General features: G+C 40.5%; 1 protein-coding gene across 2 annotated transcripts; it reads right to left on the bottom strand.

Annotated features, from left to right (window-relative positions):
* Positions 1-1,648: 1,648 nt before the first annotated feature.
* NFIL3 (nuclear factor, interleukin 3 regulated) lies at positions 1,649-16,384 on the bottom strand. 2 transcript variants are annotated; one of them, XM_065045732.1, is made up of 2 exons: positions 16,163-16,384; positions 1,649-5,641 (listed from the first exon to the last, which is right to left on the bottom strand). In XM_065045732.1, the coding sequence occupies exon 2, from the start codon at positions 5,450-5,452 to the stop codon at positions 4,076-4,078; it is 1,377 nt and encodes a 458-aa protein (XP_064901804.1). In that variant the 5' UTR covers positions 5,453-5,641; positions 16,163-16,384; the 3' UTR covers positions 1,649-4,075. The 2 variants fall into 2 exon arrangements, with proteins under 2 accessions (XP_064901804.1, XP_064901805.1); XM_065045733.1 differs by lacking the exon at positions 16,163-16,384 and adding an exon at positions 14,325-14,613.
* Positions 16,385-19,740: the final 3,356 nt, after the last annotated feature.

Raw genomic sequence — 19,740 nt, 5'->3', positions numbered from 1 at the left:
ACATAAAAAGTCTGCTTCACTAAGGAAAATTAGGATCTAATAGTGAGTTAAAAGCCTTAGGATTTGATCTAGTATTTTTAACTTTTAATTTGGCACTGTAATGGAACAATATGTACTACTCACTATTGCACAATAAATACTAAAAATAGTTTTGTTGTATTCTTGTAGTTACCAAGCTCATATTGTGCAATAAATGGTAAAAATACTATAAAACCAATATGGTGTTAATAAAGGACATATTAATCGGATTCTCTGTGCATTTTCTGCTAAATTTGTTGTACACCGCCTATTTTCAAGAGCATATTTATGTAACAGCAAGTAGAAAAGATTTTTAGAAGTTGGCATGAAGAAAACATCAAAAATAAGAGATTAACCAGGAATTGCCAGTTACCTGTCTCCTCATGAACAAGGAGATATTTGGCTACACAGAGTGTTAATAAGATGTAAATATATCCCATGCAGTATGTTTTACCGAAGGCAAGAAGTTGAGAGGATTCAGAAAATTGTAATGTATGGGCTCACTATATGTATGGGCATATCCACATTCAGTCTTTGTACACACCAAAATACAGGTGTTGACAGAACATGAGGATATATCACTGTGTTTATATGTAACTGTTAGGCATATGTAACAAAGGACCTAACACACTTCACTGTATTGATTGGACCACAGCTGATGTCACTAGTAAAAAAACTTACACTGCTAATCAACTGTGGTTTGCAATGGACTTTTCTTATAACTTTCCCTGAAGCCCTTCATACTAACAATTATCACAGGCAAGGTTTAGGATTAGCCAAATCTACCATGGTACCTCCTGTGTTCCCATGAAAAATGACAATTTGTATTGGTAAGTCTCTGGAGTTCCCAGTTTATGTGGTCTTCCTTAATATTCTCATTTGGAGGCACACTCTACAGTAATTTTTCAGTTACTGTCTAGTAATCTATGTTCCTTCACATGAGAAAGATTCCGCTTCCTGCATGTTTTATGTTGTCAGTTAATTACTAAGCCTTCAAGAGTTTTTATAACCTACAGGATGTGATACCAGTCTATATCGCCTTGGGTAAAGCCCATTTTTTTGTTCAAACCAACATTCTGATCTCCAATGGAGAAAATAGTAGACCAGCCAAGGATATTTTTTCCATGAGGGCTGCTCCTGTTCTCTGCAGCACGGGAAAGGCAGGCTGGAAGGGCACAGCTTTCTGACCCCTCAGCTCCTCTGCTCATACACATTCGCAGCTCTGCACCAGCTGGAAGCTGGAACAGGGGAGCAGAGTCCCACTACTTTCTCTCCCTGTCACCAGCCAGTGTGACTCTCCATCTCTCCTGGTACCATGTCCTGAAGGAAAGCAGGCTAAAAAAGGGTGAGGAGCATGAGGGTCTTGGTTTAAGGGAGACATCTACTGCAGTTGAGAGCAGCTGAGAGTGTCTTCTGGTGAGTTTGCAACTGTAGTGAAGAACGAGGCTTTGTATATACCACCCACACTCTGCATTGTGTAACTTTATAATGTCTGTGAAAGATACTCCAAGTATTACGTGCAGAAATAGTAACTTCAGCACAGGAGGATTTGTCATCAACTGCAGCTAACACCTCTGGGTTGGACTAGGACAACGAATGTAATACAAAATCATGTTGTAATTAGAACTGGTTTTGAACAAAAGACAAATTATTTATTTCTTTCTTCAAATGAAGCATAACACTAAGGTATAAAGGGAGTATAAATAACATCTGATTGTGCTCCTAAGCTCCATGCTATAACTTTCTTGCAATGACATCCTTCAACAAATTAACTACATCATTACTGTTAAGTATTAATTGCACAAAACAGATACACAAAATATATAATGACCTAGAAAGAGGACAACATTCTTCCATTATGACAAACAACTGTAACAAGAAATGGGAAAAAAAATAGATCTAAACTTACACAGATGGCAACACTGAGAGTTTTAAGTCCTCTCCTTGAACACATTACATGTGATAAATAATATGCAAAATATTTAAAGAATTTTATTGTTGCTTACAGAAGATACTTAGCAAGCTAAAAGACAGCAGCAATCACTGCCTCATGTTTCATATCCCCATCATTCAATGCAAATTTTTACATTTCATGCAATAATCCTGAGCTTATTTTCAGTAACATTGAAATGTCATCTATATTAATTACCAAATACATACAGAGCCCAGCTATGGGGTCTATTGTATTATTAAGGCATGAAAAAAGAATAACAGTTTATTAACTCTGAATACCACAAATACAGGACAGCAGTTAGAAGGCTCAAAAAAGCTCAGAAAGTACCAGTGATTTCTGTGCCAAGGTCCTCCCAGAACGTGACTGTGAATCATCAGCTCCTGAAAAGGTACAGAATCAAATCCTGGCCTTACTGACATCAGGGAGTTTTGCCATTGCCTTGACTGCTGGACCAAGCTTCAGAGCTATCAGGAGTGACTCAAACTCCTCTTCATATCCCCAAAAAATTGAAAAATTTCTTCTCACTCAAGTCAAGTATGAATTTAAAAAACAATACCTACTGTTTTCTTAATTAGTATTCTAAATCTATGGAAAGGTTGCATTCATTATACAGTATGGCAATTAATAAAAAGCCTTTTCAGCAAAAGCTTACTTTTCAGTTTGACTTATTAGTACATTAAAAGAAGGGGAAAGTTTCAAGAAATAACCTCTGCCACATCTATGCTCTATTTGTAAATTATTTTTAATTTTAAAATGAAAGACTTTGGTGAGTCAAACCAAGGACATGTGATGCAAGTCTAGTCTCCGTGGTTCAATGGCTTTTCTCAAAGACAAAGATCACTGCAGTCCTGTCCAGTCACCGGGTGAAGAACTTATCATCTGCATAAATTGCAAGGGATATGTAGTATTTGGATTGAGCAGTTCTTCACACAGTCTGCATCTTACATTTAAGAAGTCCTTGCAAAATGACCCATAGTGAGCCAGAGTATTCCAGTTCAGTTAACTAAGCCATTAAACCCAAGGCCAAAGTGGTAGTAAGACTTACTTCATACTTAAGAGTTGCATTATGTCCCACACTAGGAGCTAAAAGAGCAGATGATCTAACTCTGCTACTACTATTGCCTGGCCCTTATGTAGATATTTGCCTGGTGGGCTCAGCATTTACAGATCCAGTAGCCTTATCCTTCACCTAAAAGTGACCCATGGTCTGCCATGGAAAGAACCAAGGTGTGCAAGGCAGACAGACTCTTTTGTGCAGCCTTTTTGCACACTTATTTTTATGCCTGCAGCCCTTGCACACACAAGCCAACTCTTGAAAAAGATGGTGCTGTCCAGTTCTGTCACTGCAAGGTTCTGAAAACTTTGCAGATGCACAAATCCAACTTAACTAATTTAATCTAAAACAAGTTCTAATATTGAAGAAATGGTTTGTCACAAGCCACTCAGAAACTCATTACTGTCTCATTTGAGATAGGAGAAACAAGGCTGTTGATATTAGTTACTGGGTTAGAATTTGCAGGGGTTTTGGTTAACTTCTCCTAATAAATAAGTTAGAGAAGGCTAAGGCTATAAATTGGTACTGTTTCATTTATAAATATCCACTTTATTTCTAGTCTTTTCTAAAAAATGTGTTAAGGAAAAAGGTGGCCAGAAGGATTACATGTTGTAAATTGTAATTTGGTTGTTAGGCTGTAAAAACCAAACACGTAAGTGAAGTTGAACACAGTGTAAGAAAAAGCCAGTTTTTAATTAACAAGTTATTTACAAGTTCATAAAATCAACTGAACTGTAGTAGATGTTGTGTGTTTGTCACCAATATTTTATTGTAACTGGTAACTTGCACACTCTATAGTAGAAGAACAAAAAGAAAGTTCACTATATACAGCCTTTGTACAGGCTACTTGACTATACACAAGGCATAGTGATCATAACGCAGCCTAGTTTTCATAATAATTTGTGCACAAAAGGACACCAATCAGACGTTATGTGAACATTACAGTGAAATGACATCACAAGTCCAGTGAAAATTCAGCATAATACAAAACATATTGATCTACTGCAAATGACATCCTTTAAAACAATAAGCCTTTATTCAGTAGTAACTTAACCAGAGTCTGATGCAGAGATTTGTTGTGTAGTTATAAGTCTTTTAAGTGAAGCAACCTCTGCAGATAAGTTTGCTATGCCCTGCTTCAAATACAGGTTCTCTGACTCAGAGACATTGTAAATATTGTCCTTTATTTCAACAACTCCAGCTTTGCAACCACTCTGAATTTTTACATTGAGTTCCTTCTGATGCCAGAGTTCTGGTTTAAGTGACCAGTCTTGGATGTTAGTCACTTGAACCGAGAAAGGAGTGTGAGAAGCATGCACCAAGTTTTGTGCACCATGTTTTTCAAGCTCAAAATGTCGTTTTGATGACATGTCAATGGGTGATGACAATTTCTGTGTTGCATCATAGTCATTATCCATTGCTTCCACTTTAACTTGCATGGCTTTGGCTTTAATTCGAAGCTTGTGAGGCAAAGCTGATGAATTCACTTCTGGAACTTTAACTGTTGCATGAATATTTTTATGTTCAACTGGGGAATGGATTGGACCCTTAGGAACCTGCTGTTCATCTTCTCCATCAGATGATTTTCCAACTACACCATCATCAGTTTCTGATGTTCTGGGGGAATTACTGGAGGATCTATTAACTTGCAAAAGAGGAGGAGAATGTGAGTACATGTTAAAGGTAGCTCCCATGTAACTTGGATATATGGATGCTTTATATGAACCTCTGTCATCTCTTGGTTCTCTCTCTAATTCCATGGGCTCCTGTTTTATAATCTGGAACTTATTTTCGGGACTTCTGCAGTTGCTTTGTATATGACTTGGTTGAGTATGCTCTACGGATGCTATTTCAGACACATCAGACATTGAGCTTTGAGGAGAATGTTTAATGACAGAAATACAACTACTACCAACTATAGATGGTTCATGTTCATCTACAAATGAGTTAATATTTGATTTGGAACTCTGATAGTCTTGGAAATACACAGCTGTTGAGCTACTGAGTTTCTGTATCTCTTGGGCATAGGCTGCAGAACTAATTAAACCAAACTTTAACTTCAATGAAAGCAGCTCCGCCTTCAAAGTGGCATTCTCCTCTCCCAGTGCAATTAGTTTGTTCTCTAAGACAAGGTCATTCAGTCGTCGTTTTTCACGAGATCTTTTGGCAGCTTCATTATTTTTCCGCCTTTTCTCCCAATACATAGCATCCTTCTTTTCATCTGGAATGAATTCTCGCTTTCTCCGGCAAGCTGAAGATTTGCTTTTTCCACTATTTGCTTCAGTAAGCAGTATCTCTTCATTTGTAGACAATTCTTCAGACACTTCTGCTAAAGTAGACTTAAGTACCATGATTTTGTCCACATTGCTACTTGTGTCAACAGGTCCGTGTTCCTTTTTAAGGGTCTGCATTTTTCTCAGCTGCATCAGAAACAATTTGTAGTAGATCTGCAATGAGCAACACAGCAAGCTATTTCCCCAGTGCTTCTCACTCCACAACTTGATAAATACAGTAATTTTAAATCCACACACATTCTTCCTTTTCTTTCATATTCTCAGACAGAAGTGTCTAGAACAAATTTTCTTGGCAGAGGCAATATGAATAGCCTTTAAAACCTGGAATAGATAGATAATTTGATTACTATTTAGGAACTGCTGGTTCAGGACATGCAAAAGTAGCTTTTGATAAAAAGCTTAGACTAGCATTTGGTTCATTAAACCTGCTGTAATATGAAGACAGCTCAACACTGAAACAATTTATATTCTAAGCTTTATGATACCTAGGTAGCAGATTTGGTTCCAAAACAAATACAATAAGAAAAGGAAAGGAAAAAAAAAAAAATAAAATAAATATTTGAGTTTTGATTCTACAGTAATGTTGTCACAGAACTTTCCACGATATTTCTGACCAACCTAAACGTCCAACACGTAACACTGCAGGACCCTGTGCATGTTAATGAGCATTACTGGAAAGTATCTTGTTCTTCCACATTAAAGCATCTGTTCTGAAAACAGCTGTGGCGTGTTACTTAGAAATGCTATATATTTGGGTCCCTCATGGATTAAAAATAACATAAGCTGATTTAGAGAAGCTAGAGTGCTTTCTATTGTCTTAAAATAACACCACTAACCATTAAAGATATTAAAGATTTAATTATTGTTTTTGCATTCTTTAAATATATATATATACAGATATATATCTGTATATACAATGTTTATATACACACACTTAGAAATTTAAAATTCCTTTTTGATTGATCTTATCAGTTCAAACTAGTAAAAGCACACACATAATTTGGGCAAATACCTAACAATTAAAAAATATTGTCAAGAAAAATATGCATTATGTCTATGTATGACTATTTTTCCTAAGTCTTACAAAGAAAACTTTAAAGTTAGTTTTGAAAAATACATTAGAGAAATAATATTTAATTAATAATTTGCATTGGAAAAATAGTCTTATTACATCAAGTAAAGTTTAATACCATTGAGGCATGTACACCTTTAGAAAACAGTGTTTGCATTAAAGTGGGAATTTAGATCTAAAAGTCTTACTGTTTACACAGGAAAACTAATTTAACCTTTAGCTTCATACATCGTAATCATTAAATTTGAACTTGGCATTTAAATTGGCTTTTGTTTTATTTATTCCCTCTTAATGCAAAAATACTTTAGTCTCATAGGATAATTTAGTCTTGATCTGAGATATAGCTTCTCAATATCTCATTTTCCACAGTCAGTCATGTTCCTGGCAAAATAAATGTAGTATGTCAAGAGCTTTTATAGAACTGACTATTGAGTCAGCAATGATTCTTGCCTGCATAACAACAAATTAAAAAAAAAAAAAAAAAAAGCCACTTCAGATTAATGTCACTGTTTACTGGGAATGTTTTTACAATGACTAATGAAACTAATTTCAACATTATCAGTTGGGAAAGTTATAAAAGAATTAATGAACTCTATTCTGCCAGTTTTTCTTGTCTTTTCCAGAAGGAAAAGAGGAGTGAGTGATGTAATAACAATTAAGCAGGGTCAAAGATTCAGGTTTCAAGCTGGGTTCTGTTCCATCAAACCATGCCAACTCTTCTGTCATGAAAAATTAACACATTTAATAGAACAGCTAAGTAGAATTTTCTAAAATCCATGGTTAATTACTGACATATAACTATTTGTCTTTGATAATACAGCCTTAATGGAAAATAGAGTTAGAAACCAGCCACACCAAAGACAGCATCTCACATTTTAGTGAAAAAGCAGCACCACAAATTGCCATGTTTGTAAAGGAGAAATACATCTCTAATACACAAGCAATTACATAGTTAGATCCTGATCCAAAATTCGAACTGCAGTTAAAGGGAGTTTTCTGTCAAGTTAAATACGAGCTGGATCAGGTTTAAAAACAAAACAGGCTCCACGACAAAGCAACATCAGTTTATTCAAACATTCAGTATAATATGATTTGCTGAAGAAGCTGTATAGCTATTCTGTCCATTTCACTGCTACATATATTCAATGGTTTAATTAATATGCATACCATTTTTAAATCAAGGACAACCCAATACCTTAAAAAAAATGACTGCTGAACACACAGAATTTAAAAATTAAAAAAAGACAACGCCACCTGAATTTTTGTGGCATTTGTAGAATATTCAGTCTCTGTAAGGTAACTTTACCTTAAAAGAAGAAAAATACTAGGATTCTATTTCATTACTCTGGAGCATTGGGGATGCACAACTATCGATCCATAGCTGTCTTGGTATACTACAAATCTCTGTGTTCACCTGTACCATTAAAAACTTTCTGTCTTTCTGAGGAAATGCATACACCTACAGCATACAGCAGTATTACATGCTCTGAATATCTATGAAATCTTAGGATGGATCTCAGCCGGCTCTCACCCAAGTCAAATGGAGTCAAAACAACTTCTGTGAAGTTTCAGGGCCTTACCAATACAGAGATCACACTGAATTTAACAGTACTAGAGTACTTAGAAAAGGGATACTAATATGCATACATCATGCTTTTCTATAGATTTATCTTCCATATACCATGGAACATCTACACTTTCACTTGAAACACTAGCAACAGCAAGGAAGTACTTAAAGGATTTGTGCATACAAAACTATACCTACACAGATTTAATACAACTTTTTAATATGCCAATTTTCCATTCCACACTATATAGAAGCAATACATTCAGTCTTTAAAAAGACTGTTTCAGGATAAGAACTATAGCTTTGTGTCTATCTGTATAGTGTCCAAACTCAGAGTGATCCCACTTTAACGTTTGGCCAACACTGTTATCTAGCAAAAGTACTAATAATGATAATAATAATTAGCAAAAAGTTGTTGGATTGGTTTTTCCTAAATGAATGTAGACTAATGACATAGTTCATCACTATGACCATCTATATATCACTAAAAGCTCAACTGCATGTTCAGTCAATCTCCTGCAGATTAACACTGGCACTGAGCTACAATTAAACAACCCAACAACCTGCAGAGTTCACGTCCCTTGCTCAATGGGACTTCTGCAGTTTGGGCTGTTCCAGTGCACAATCTGCTCACTGTAGCACTGATAACTCCTGTTTTGGCCAGTGTCCCTCCTGTACACATTGTTCCTGGCACAAATAGACAGAACATAAGTAGCATGCAAGTCTACAGCAAATATTAAGTGTGTATCAAAACAACCATGTTTTTGCGTGCAGTACTCAACTTTGCTCTCTGACAGAGTCCATCAGTAAAGCTGCCAAGACAGACGTGTAACCCACTGACATACTCTTACTGGTTTGCTATTTATGTAGTTAGTTCTAATGCTATTACTTCAGTGGACTAACCAAACAACAAGCACTTTTATCACAGTAACTGGAATTACTGCTTTGCAAACAGAAGTCAAAGCCCTTATTTGTTAATACTTCTCTGTGTGGATCAGGCCTATGATGATTTTTAAACAAGTTAAATTCCATCTGACGATAATGGCAAAATGCCTTCAGTGAAACCAGCCACTTCACTTCACTTGCATTTTATAATTCCACTGGAAAACACCAGTATTTACACATAAGCTAATGAGCTGTAATGATTCCTCTGACTATATTTCAAATTCCAATATTTTCCCTTATGATTAATTTTTCAATTGCTTTATCACTCCCTCATAAAGTGTTATAAAACCAACATTTAATACTGCCTTACATTAGTCACTGTTAAAGATTTTTTTTTTGGTTGGTTGATGTTAATGGCATTGAGTGCCAATTCAACAATGTAATAACACTCGACCCTATTAACTTAATTACAGACCCAGTCTTGCTCCCACAGCAATTTTGCCATTGGCTTCAATAAAAGCAGGATACAATCCCAGACCCAAGTATTAATGAGATTGTTGTATAGAACTCATGTTATTGAAGCAAGGAATTATATATGTAGAAATCATGAAAAGTTAATTTATCCATGAACTTAAAAAAATACTTAAGTGATCTGATTGTGTCAAAATAGTACATCAAGGATCTGATCCTGGGGATTTGTGTATTCACACTATTATAATTGAAATTCTTCAAAAGGTTGAAGGACAGGGCTGCAATCTTTCCTCTCTCTCTTCTGTACAATTTAATTACACAAGTAATTTCTGCTTTAGAGAATGCATGTGGGCTTCCCCATGTATGCATGTTTCCCACAGAGTAACTGCATATTATTACTTGTATTTAGCAAAATAATTCATGCTATCTTCAAGCATAATTTTTCAAACATATCCTAGAATGAGATAAATAATTGTTTAATTCTATTGCTCTAATGTTTGCATAGCGATTCTATTAAACTAAATTAAATCCCATTTCTAGCAGTCAGATGCTCAAACACAATTCACTTTTGTATTGCCATGCATCAAAACAATTTCTCTCTCGGTCCTTCAAAAATGGAAGAAAATATTGGCTAAGTACAACTTCTTGTTTTTAAAAAGAACCACACCTTTATCACTATTACCACTATATGGCAAACTGCAGAAAAACAATAAAAGCTCATATTGATACAATCCCGTGCATATTTTTCATTGTTGTTGTCTATGTTTTGCATAGGTATCATTAATTATGTTATTGCTACCATTCTGTCACAGGTTATCTATTTTGAAAATCTGTCTGTATACCAGAAGAGCTGATGTAGAACCTGCTCATAGATATCAAAATTATGACTTTCCATTCCAATATTTGCAAAACTGAAGAATATAGTTTGCACTTCATCCTCAAGGTGTTTCAAAAACACTTGTTATCTGTCTTAAGAGTTTCATAAGTTACAGAAAAAACATCATCCTCATTGCACATGCATGACAGGAAGCTGAATTTAAGCTTAGATGGTGAACACAGCCTGCCTAAATGCTTCAGAAATTCTGCACCTCTCAGGTCTATCCTAAGTCACAAATCCTCTCTAACAGAGGATGTGGCCCATTCCAACCTCTACTTAAATCCTTCAAGATACTTTTTCTTGCCTTTGATCTAGCACCATTAGTAAAATTATATTCCTGTTAAAGAAAAGCTTTAATGCTGGGTCCACTGAAAGAGTGATATTATCCCTAGGATATATTTGTGGGCAAGAGGGTCTAAGCAATGTAAGGCAAATGAAGCTCAAACTTTCTGGAAAAAATAGGTGACTGTATTTTATGCTATGACGGATGGGTTATCCATAGTCACAAAAGGGAAAAGCATTTATATCATTAATGTTACCACCAGTTACTGCCATTATGTAGTTGCACTCAAGAGATCATTAATCCATTACAGCAACATGGAGCAATACACAGCTATTGCTGCCATACACAGTTTCCTTCTCTTACAACTTCACGGGCATCTTAAGTGCTTACGGTTTCAAGATCAACGTGTAATTAGGTCAGTGGAACACTGATGATGATAGCTTTGTACAAGATGACCCATTTTTACTAAAATGTTGATCATCTTATTTAAACAAAAAAAAGGGAGATGTTTATACAATATAGTCCATGGGAAACATAAGAAATAAGCTATTATGATACTTTTCAATTTAAAAAAAAAATTACTAAGATCATAGTGGGACTTGGAACACTATTGCACCTTCATATTACCCACCTCCAAGCCGTACCCAGAAAGCTGATGTCATATGTAATTTTTATAAAAGGCTTTCATTGTTAGGAAAATTACTTAAGTTACTGTTTATCTTAATAACTGCAAATTAACTCATTAAAGTACAGCTTGCTTCCCAAAGGTAAATTACACAAATCATGCAAATAAAATTACTATTTGTAGAGCATGAAACATTATGTTAAAGGTAGCTGTTGTTCAGAAAGGTCAGTCAAGGTTAATAGGTGTAAATTTGACCTATATTTTCTTTAATTTCCTTAGGAAGACAGTATGATGTATCAGATCTGTTCAGTTTTTCCAGAGCAAGCTGTTTACTGCTCTGATTTAGGCAGAGAACTAGAGGGAAGCAGGGAGTGGGGAACAAAAATCTAAGCACTAGGAAAAGCTTTAAACAGAAAAGCAAAGAAAACATATATATAACTTGCGTAAATATTTAATTATATAGTATGTGCAAATAAATCATGACATTTTAAACATCACATCACTTTCCAGTATTTTTAATAAAACCCCAGTAGAAACAATGGTTACTGAAGTTACAGGACTATGACAGGATGCTTCTCTTTATTTCAATAGCTACCTGACAGCAGGAAAAACTAGACAGCAAAAAGCCATAACTTAACGGTAACAGTGTTCTGGAAATACAGTCTCAGCTTTCCCCTAGTTAAGAATCATTAAAAAAAAAATCAAATGTTAATTATTCTGACAACAAATGGCTTTATATTATTGAACTGTGTTCTTAAAATGCCAAGCATGGACCAGACCTTCAGCTGACCTAAATTTATATAGTGCTATTTAAAGGCATCAGAATTATGTCAATTAATCCCAGCTGATGCTCTAAACATCCATCTTGTTATATAACAACTGAAGCACAAATATGTAAAACAAACATTGCCTGTAAAATGTTGGTATCTATCACTCACTGCAAACAGAAAAGAGAAATAACAACCTTTAGAGCTCTAATCCTATTTGATGGCCCAGACAGGAAGACCACTGCCCACGCTGAGCACCACTTTCTTTATTGGGTTGCATCCCATCCATAAGAGGAGGTGTTGCAGCACTGGCACCTATACTGCTAACTGCTGTGCAGCCACCTCTGTGGCAAAAATTGGCTAATTCTCCAAATACTTCAGAGCAGACTGAAAATTACACCAAGACACCAAGATGGAGCATTTCAAGAAAGGAGAGAAAAAAAAAAACAAAAACAAAAACAAAAAAAAAAAAACACCCCACACAACACAACAACAAAAACCCCACACATAGACACCACCACCACCACCACAGCTATCTTAAATAAGGCATTATTTCTGATAGTAGTAGATCTGTATGATATCTGTCATCAGATTCAGTCTCATAGTACGCTAATTGAGACATGGATCAATTCAGCAGGTGAACTGGGAAAAAAAAAAATCAGGATATTTAAGGAGGTCCTAATAATAATTTCAGATCTACCATTTAATATAAGTTTAAGAATGTTGTTTCTGTTACAGAGTCAAGTCCAAATATGCACTTGCTTACACAATCTTTTTGACAGTCATACTTAGCACCAGTATCAGACAGTTACATATACCTTGTGGTTTTTCTTAAAGAAAAAAAAAATATTATTTTCATACACTGTAAAATACTGTAACACAAAAATCAACTGTCATCTTCTTTTAGAATGAACTCCATAAATTGGCCATCTATTTTTGCATTTTTTTTCTATTACATATTCTAACCACATTTATATCTCATAACTGGCTGTAATGATCATGGCAAGGTCACCTAGAAGAGTCAATTAAGCTGATGAGTCAGATACATTGCTTAACAGTGTGTAATAAGACTCAAACAGAGGATTTTATTGTTCATACTATTGCATCATAGTGATGTTATAACAGCAGCGAGATTGCTGTCTGGAAAAAAAACATTGCATAAGAATAGTTTGCATAACTATTTGTTAAAATAAGTCAATTTAAAATGAGCTAAAGGTTCATTTTATTTACAAGTTTTATTTCCAGATAAAGGATCGAAAAAAGTAGCATGGTACTGATATCTTTCACAGACTCTATTTAGACTGTATTGTAACAGAAAGAACGTCTGTATGTTCTACAAATTTCAGCCAAAGCATGGTGAATACTCTTCCTTCTTAGGATAAGATGAACTATGAAGAGGTCATATAAGTTCATATTGCTCATAGGAAGACTCTGAGCTTTCTGACACCTTTCAGATCAGTTCCTTAAAAAATAAAACACCAAAACAGCAGAAACTTGAGGCTTTGAAGTCAAATCCAGGAAGCTACACATTTTAAAAGCAAGTTAAGAGTCCTTTGGATAATGAGTTAAAAATATAAATAAAAATGGAAAGTAGAGGCAGACCATTCTAAAGAGTGTTAGCACTTTAACAGTCAAAGACATCTGTAACATGGGAACTTCTATAACAATAAATGTTAGTGCCAACGATATTAAGGATCTTTATTCAGTAAATCCTTGAACTTGTTGGTTTAAATCAGGTCTTTGGGCCAAACCCCAATTCCTTATTCATCCAAGTTTCCCATCAAAGTCAACATTTTGATTGAATAAGGATTGAATAAGTGATGCACATTGCAATATTTTAAACAAGATTGTGGACTGAATTAATTACTGAGGACAAAGATGACCCAAAGTAATTACATACACAGGAACAAACACAATGAAACTGAGGGCAATCATTCAATTTACACAGACAAGAAGAAAAAAATCATGCTGTTTTTAACACAACAGTAACTCCAAGACAGTTTCAAAATCAAAGCTGTACCTGACCCCAACAATCAAGTAGCAGAAAAGTTTATGTATGTTATTGAGAATATCACATTTTTAAAATACTTCGCTACTACTACCTATGCCAGGTAAGACAGCAGTTGTGGTATTTAATTTGGACTTTGGAGGTTTTGGTAACACAGTGATTTTGTCTACTTAGAGGACTGTATTAGTCACACACAAAAATCACCATATCTTGAAAGCCAAGTTATGAGCAGCAACTTTAAAGCTATGCTCCCGTCGGGGACAGAGCACAAGCTGACCCGCGAGTACGGAACGTCCAGCCACGGCTTTTGCCACTGCAACACCGAAGTGACTTGGCAGAATAACAGTATTGGGCAATGGCCATTTGTTGTTGTTGTTCGTTACGTAAGGAGAAAGCCGAAAATACTCGGGTTGCGGCAGTGGGGGTGTGCTAGGCTACTTCATGCCTACCTGCGAGCTGTACCCCTCTGGCGGGTAGGGGGGACCTTTGTCTGCCTTCAGGAGGCGGTGGGACAAGGAGGGAAACGGGAAGCGGGGCTAGTGACGCTCCACGGGGCGCGGTGCGGGAGGTGGAGGACGCCGCCTCCCCGCAGCTCGGCCCCGCACCGCGCCCGCCACAAAGGCTGCCCAGCCCGGCGGGCCCCTACGTGACCGGCGGCGCATGGCGCCCGGGCCGCTCCCCCCTCAGCACGGCCCCGCTCTATCAGCCCGTCGCTCCCCCCCACCCGCCCGCCGCCGCCCCAGCCCAGAACAAAGGGCTGAGGGGGAGCGCCAGCGCCCCCAGCCCTCGCTCGCCCGCCGCCGCGCGGCCGCCGCGCCCCAACGGCTCCCAACGGCCGCTGGGGAGACGGCGACCCCCGCGCACGGCGCGGCGCAGCGCAAGCCTGAGGGGAAGGTGGCCGAGGGATCGGTCTCCGCTCCCCGCCGGGTCTGTCACACTGACCTACTTGCGGTGCTGGCGACTGCCCCCGGGGCCCGGCTCTGCTGCCCCCGGGGGCCGGCGGCACCTGGCCCCCCGCGGCCGTCAGAGCACGGGCGGGACGGCTCTACCCCTCTCCTCCGGCACGGCTAACATCTCCTGAACGCCTTCCTCCCTTAAATTACACGGGCTTGGGTTTTGTTGGTTGGGTTTTTTTTTTTTCTTTTCTTTCTTTCTTTCTCCTCTGTCAGAAACGGCAAGTGAAAGCCCGTACCGGAGAGATGGCTCAGCGTCTGGGCGAAATGCCTTCCTAAAAATACTGCCTTATCAAAACGTCTCTGAAGGCATGGAGTTAAAAATCCGAGCAAATGGCCTCGAACATCTACACGCACAGCTCTGGAGAAAAGACCACAAATAGTACATGAAGCCACAATTGCTAAAATGCGATGGGGCTAAATATAGATCAACACAGATCTCGTTTTAAGGCACCCGGCACGCAGGCGGTGAGCCCGCCTTGCCTCCCCACTTACCCAGTTATCTACTTCCTTTATTAAACGCAATTTAACAAAATCTGCTACAGTTACGGAGGTTTGTTTGGTTTTGTTGTTTTTTTTTTTTTTTTTGCTTTTGTTTTTTCTAGGAGAGATTGTCCTAGTTTCTTTGTAGCGAGATTATAAAATCGCATAATTAGCTCCCTCTTCCCAGCCCGGCTGCCAGCAAATTCTGTGGTTACATAATGCAACATTTCCAGGAACTATTATGCGATCGGTCCGCAGCGCCTGAAAAACAGCGACAAAAGTGACGAGAAGGGCTGAGGCAAGCGCAGCCCCGCACGGCACGGCCGGGCCGCTGCCACTAATCCCTTTTGCCCGTGGGCAACGTGCCCCAGCGCCTCCCGAAGAAGCGGGTGCCGCCGGCAGGCTCCGGCAGCACGCAGCTCCCGGTGTTTGGGGGCCGAGGCGCGGTCGGCGCCCAGGACCCAGCTCTCCGCCCCGCACGGCGGCCGCCGCGGTAGTCCGCTCCCCCCCAGCACATTATGCAACGTGGGAGAGCGGCTCCGGCGGCGCTGCCCCGGGCTTGCTGTGGGAAGAAGCAGGGGGGAGGACGGCTCGCCAGGAACAAGCACCCTCCTCGCCAGGGAAAGCCTTCGGCGGGCATCTCCCGGGCTGCTTCCCCTCTGTCGAGCCAGGCGCCAGCGCACAGAGACGGGCCGCCCGGCGGACCCCTCCCCGCTCGGCGGCAGCCGGAGCCGACTGGGCTGGCGTTATGTAACAGCCGCCCACAGCCGAGGAGCGACGAACGCCGCAGCCCGGGCGGTGACCCTAACTTCGTACCGCGCACCGCTCCGCGCGTACGCGCCCCTTCATACCTGCAACGCACCGCGAGGCGCCGAGCATCCCCTGCTCCGCGCCGGGCCGGGCCGCGGGCGGGGCGAGACGAAGCGGCGGCGGCGTTAGGCGATGCGGTGCCGTGCCGCACTGTACAGGCAGCAGCGGAACAGGCGGGCGGGAGCGTGCGGCGGCAGCGGCGGCGCGGAGGGATGTGTGTTAGTAGGTCAGGGCTGCGCGGCGCGGGCTCATAGCCCGCATGCCAGCCGCGCCGCGCCGTGACTGGCGGCGACACCGTCCCAATCGGCGCCGGGCGCTGCCAGAGGACAGCCAATGGGAGCGGTCAGGGGCGGGGCAGGGCGGGGCGCTGGGCGGTGTGGGGTACAGTAGGTCTGTGTGCTGGCGATTGCATAACCGCTGGCGGGGCGGGGGGCGGTACGGGGAGGTGGGGGGGGAGCGGCGCGGGGGGCGCCGGCACTTACGTAACCGCCGCGGCGCCCCACGGCAGCTCGCGCAGGGGGGCGCTCGCCCCGCGCAGCCTCCGCAGGGGCGCAGTCTGGCGGCACCGCGCCCGCTCCCCGGCAGCGGTAAGGCTGCGCGGAGGCTCTTGGCGAGGTCCGAGCGCCGCCGCCCGCGCTGCCGGGGGAGCGGGAGCGGGAGCGCGGCGGGGCTCGCGTAGCCTTACCGCTGCCGCGGTGCGTGGCGTCATCAGGCTGTGTCTGCATAGCGTGTAAAAATCAAACGCGCAGCCCCGGTCCGAGCGCTGTAGTCTCCGAGCAATCGCACAAGAGCCGGGAGCCGCTCTCCCGAGGTGCGTACCTGCCACCTAGCCACGCACACGGGTAATCTGCCGGTCGATCGCGATTCGGCTTTGCCTCGCGGAAAATCGCAACAATAATCGTAAATGGGACAAGAAAAATACAAGGGGGGAAGGAGCCCGCGGGCGGTGGCCAGGCTCCGCGCTGGGCGTGCTCCCCGCCGGTACGGCGCTTGGCAGCGGGGGCTGCAAGGCTCCCCTTGAGCGGCACGGCGGCTGCTTGCCTTCAGTGAGCGGTAAGGGTGAAGGATTTGACAACATTTCTTCTGCCGGCTTCATCTCTGCCCTCATCACCGAGGCGGCTGGAAAGCAGGCACACGTTTTGGAGAAATTCGCCCACGCTGCTGCTCTCCCCCCAGGGCGATCGCCCCCGGGGTCGAGGGTCGCTGTCCGCAGTCCCGGCTCTCCCGCACTTTCGAGCCCCACGTCTCTGTGCAGGGCATTAAACAGAACGGCGATTCAATCAGAGAGTCTGGTGCTGGTTTGACCCTTGTTTAACTTCTGTTTTAGATAATGGTGCATGGGCCAGCAAAAATCCGATTCTTCCCTCAGAACACGTTTCAATGTACACACGTTTGATAAAGCGTATGATATGTGTCTTCGTCATTTTGTTCCTCGAAAAAGGTTTGTCACTCCCTCTTTTTTTTATTTCACAAGTAATATTTATGGGGACAACACAAAATTTTCTTTATTAAATCCTTATTTCAGAACAAAAATTATTCCTGATTTTCTTTCTGTTAAACACTCTGACCAAAATAGCACAGTCCTCACTAACATAGCCCTGTTATATTACTCTGTCATCGTGTATTTATATGTCAACAGAGATAGCCCTCTGGAGCAAAACAAGCCTAACAGAAAGCAAATTCAGACACTTCTTAGTTTATCTCAGCCCTTGATCTTTTATCACACTTACCCATACCATCCCTCCACAATGAATCTAAGTGCTTTGAATTCATTTGTATATATCTCTCCAGATTATTTATTATGCAAGTCTAATAACCTTTACTTGCATTGATTTTGCCACCTTCCCTCCCTGTTTTTAATATCTAGGATATTGTTAGTTAATGCAAAGGGGACTTAAAAGGAGCCCAAATCTGAGAGATCGACCATTGCCTTCATCTGGGGATTGGATTGTCATTTTTTTTTTTCTACCATGCTTCTGCTTCCCAGTGGATGCACACACATACAATGACAGCATGCTACTGGAAATGTCAGGCATGAGCTCAAGCAATGAGCTTGAAGACCTGCTTGCTCATAAATATTGGAAGTCTCCTTACGGTCTTAGGCACACTAGAGAACCTATGAAACTTGTGCAACACAAGTTATGTCCCATACTATGCATATTGTACTAATATAATGAACAGAGAGTCTCCAAAACTGTAAAAAACTAAAGTAGATCCCAAAACTTCAGACCACTTTTAAAATGGAAAGGTACATGTCATTTTCACCATGGAAAATACTTGTGATGAATCTTGGGCATATACTTTTAACAACTTTAAATCTCATGTTTAGAAAAAAAAAAATGCAGTAACTCAAATCTGCCTTCATAACTTACATAATTGAAATATAACAGGAAGTCTCCAAGGCAATAGTACCCTTCCTCCATGGGTGGACAGTCCTGAAAATAAGACTCCAGATGGAGTTTGGTTGCCTCTTGGCTTGTATGTTTGTCACTAATTATAAACAGCCATAAAACCAGACCTGATCTTTCTCCCAGATTCATAACAAAGATAATTTCTGTATTTCGGGTTACTTTTACTCTGTGGAGGTCAGGATAGTCAAAACACTCTACAGCAAAATCTGTTCTTACTGTCCAAATCTTACGGTGGGTGCTTGGTAAATCCAAGGATAAGGTGAGATAGGGGCCTGAATGCTGATGTTGCTGAAGGGACATATTCATCATTTTTCCTCCTCTCCTGAGGTACAGAAAAAATATTAATAGCACAGATGAAAGCCATAGCTAGCATTCTGCAGAAAAGCAAGTCTAGGGCTTTCAGGAAAACTCTAAAAAGAGAATCTTCCTATGTTTATCCACCTCTGCTGTTTTTGCTACTGGAAGGATGAAGTAGGTCATTGAGACCTTTTCGCTAAATTCTCAGCTGACTCCAGCATGGTAGTATTCATACTTGCTTTTGGACAGCACAGTATTAACTCCTTGGGATTCATCAGTATTTATTACTATATGATTTAAACCCTCTTAATGCTACCTCTGATTTTTGCTTAATGAGTATTGCTGAGCCTATACTGAGTCACAGTACTACACAGAGGGTCTAGAAATGGGGTATTTAGCAAGTAATTAACAAAAATGCAACAAAGGTCTGTCATGTTAAACATTGACTGACTCCTTTGCATTCACTTATGTCCATGCCTCTTGGGCCTTCTGTAATACAAGCGTTGAGTGTGACCCAGCCTGAAATTCAGAATCAGTTGAAGTTGACAGTAAAAAAAATCCCAGTGCCTCCAAAGTGGAAAGGCTTTAATTCTTTGCTTTGTTATAGCTCACATACAGTACAACTTAACAGTTGTAACAGCACATAGTTTGGAGCAAAATAAGAGTAAAATACTTTTACATATTATGATCTATTAAACATTTTAATGATTTATATATATGGACACACAGAGAGGAATTGACTGAAGACATGGTGACTTCTGCTGTAATCCTTGGTTTCCTTGCATTACATTCTTATATCTGTAGGAGGTTTACTATGAAATCACAGAAAACTATATTCACGAATCTTTTTATATATTTGATGTGATCAGTGCTCAAAAATGTTTAATACTAACCAAGTCCTCCAGGGCTTC

This window comes from Columba livia, chromosome Z (genome assembly GCF_036013475.1).
Source record: "Columba livia isolate bColLiv1 breed racing homer chromosome Z, bColLiv1.pat.W.v2, whole genome shotgun sequence".
NCBI classification, from domain to species: Eukaryota; Metazoa; Chordata; class Aves; order Columbiformes; family Columbidae; genus Columba; species Columba livia.
This window is presented reverse-complemented; position numbering and strand designations above follow the sequence as displayed.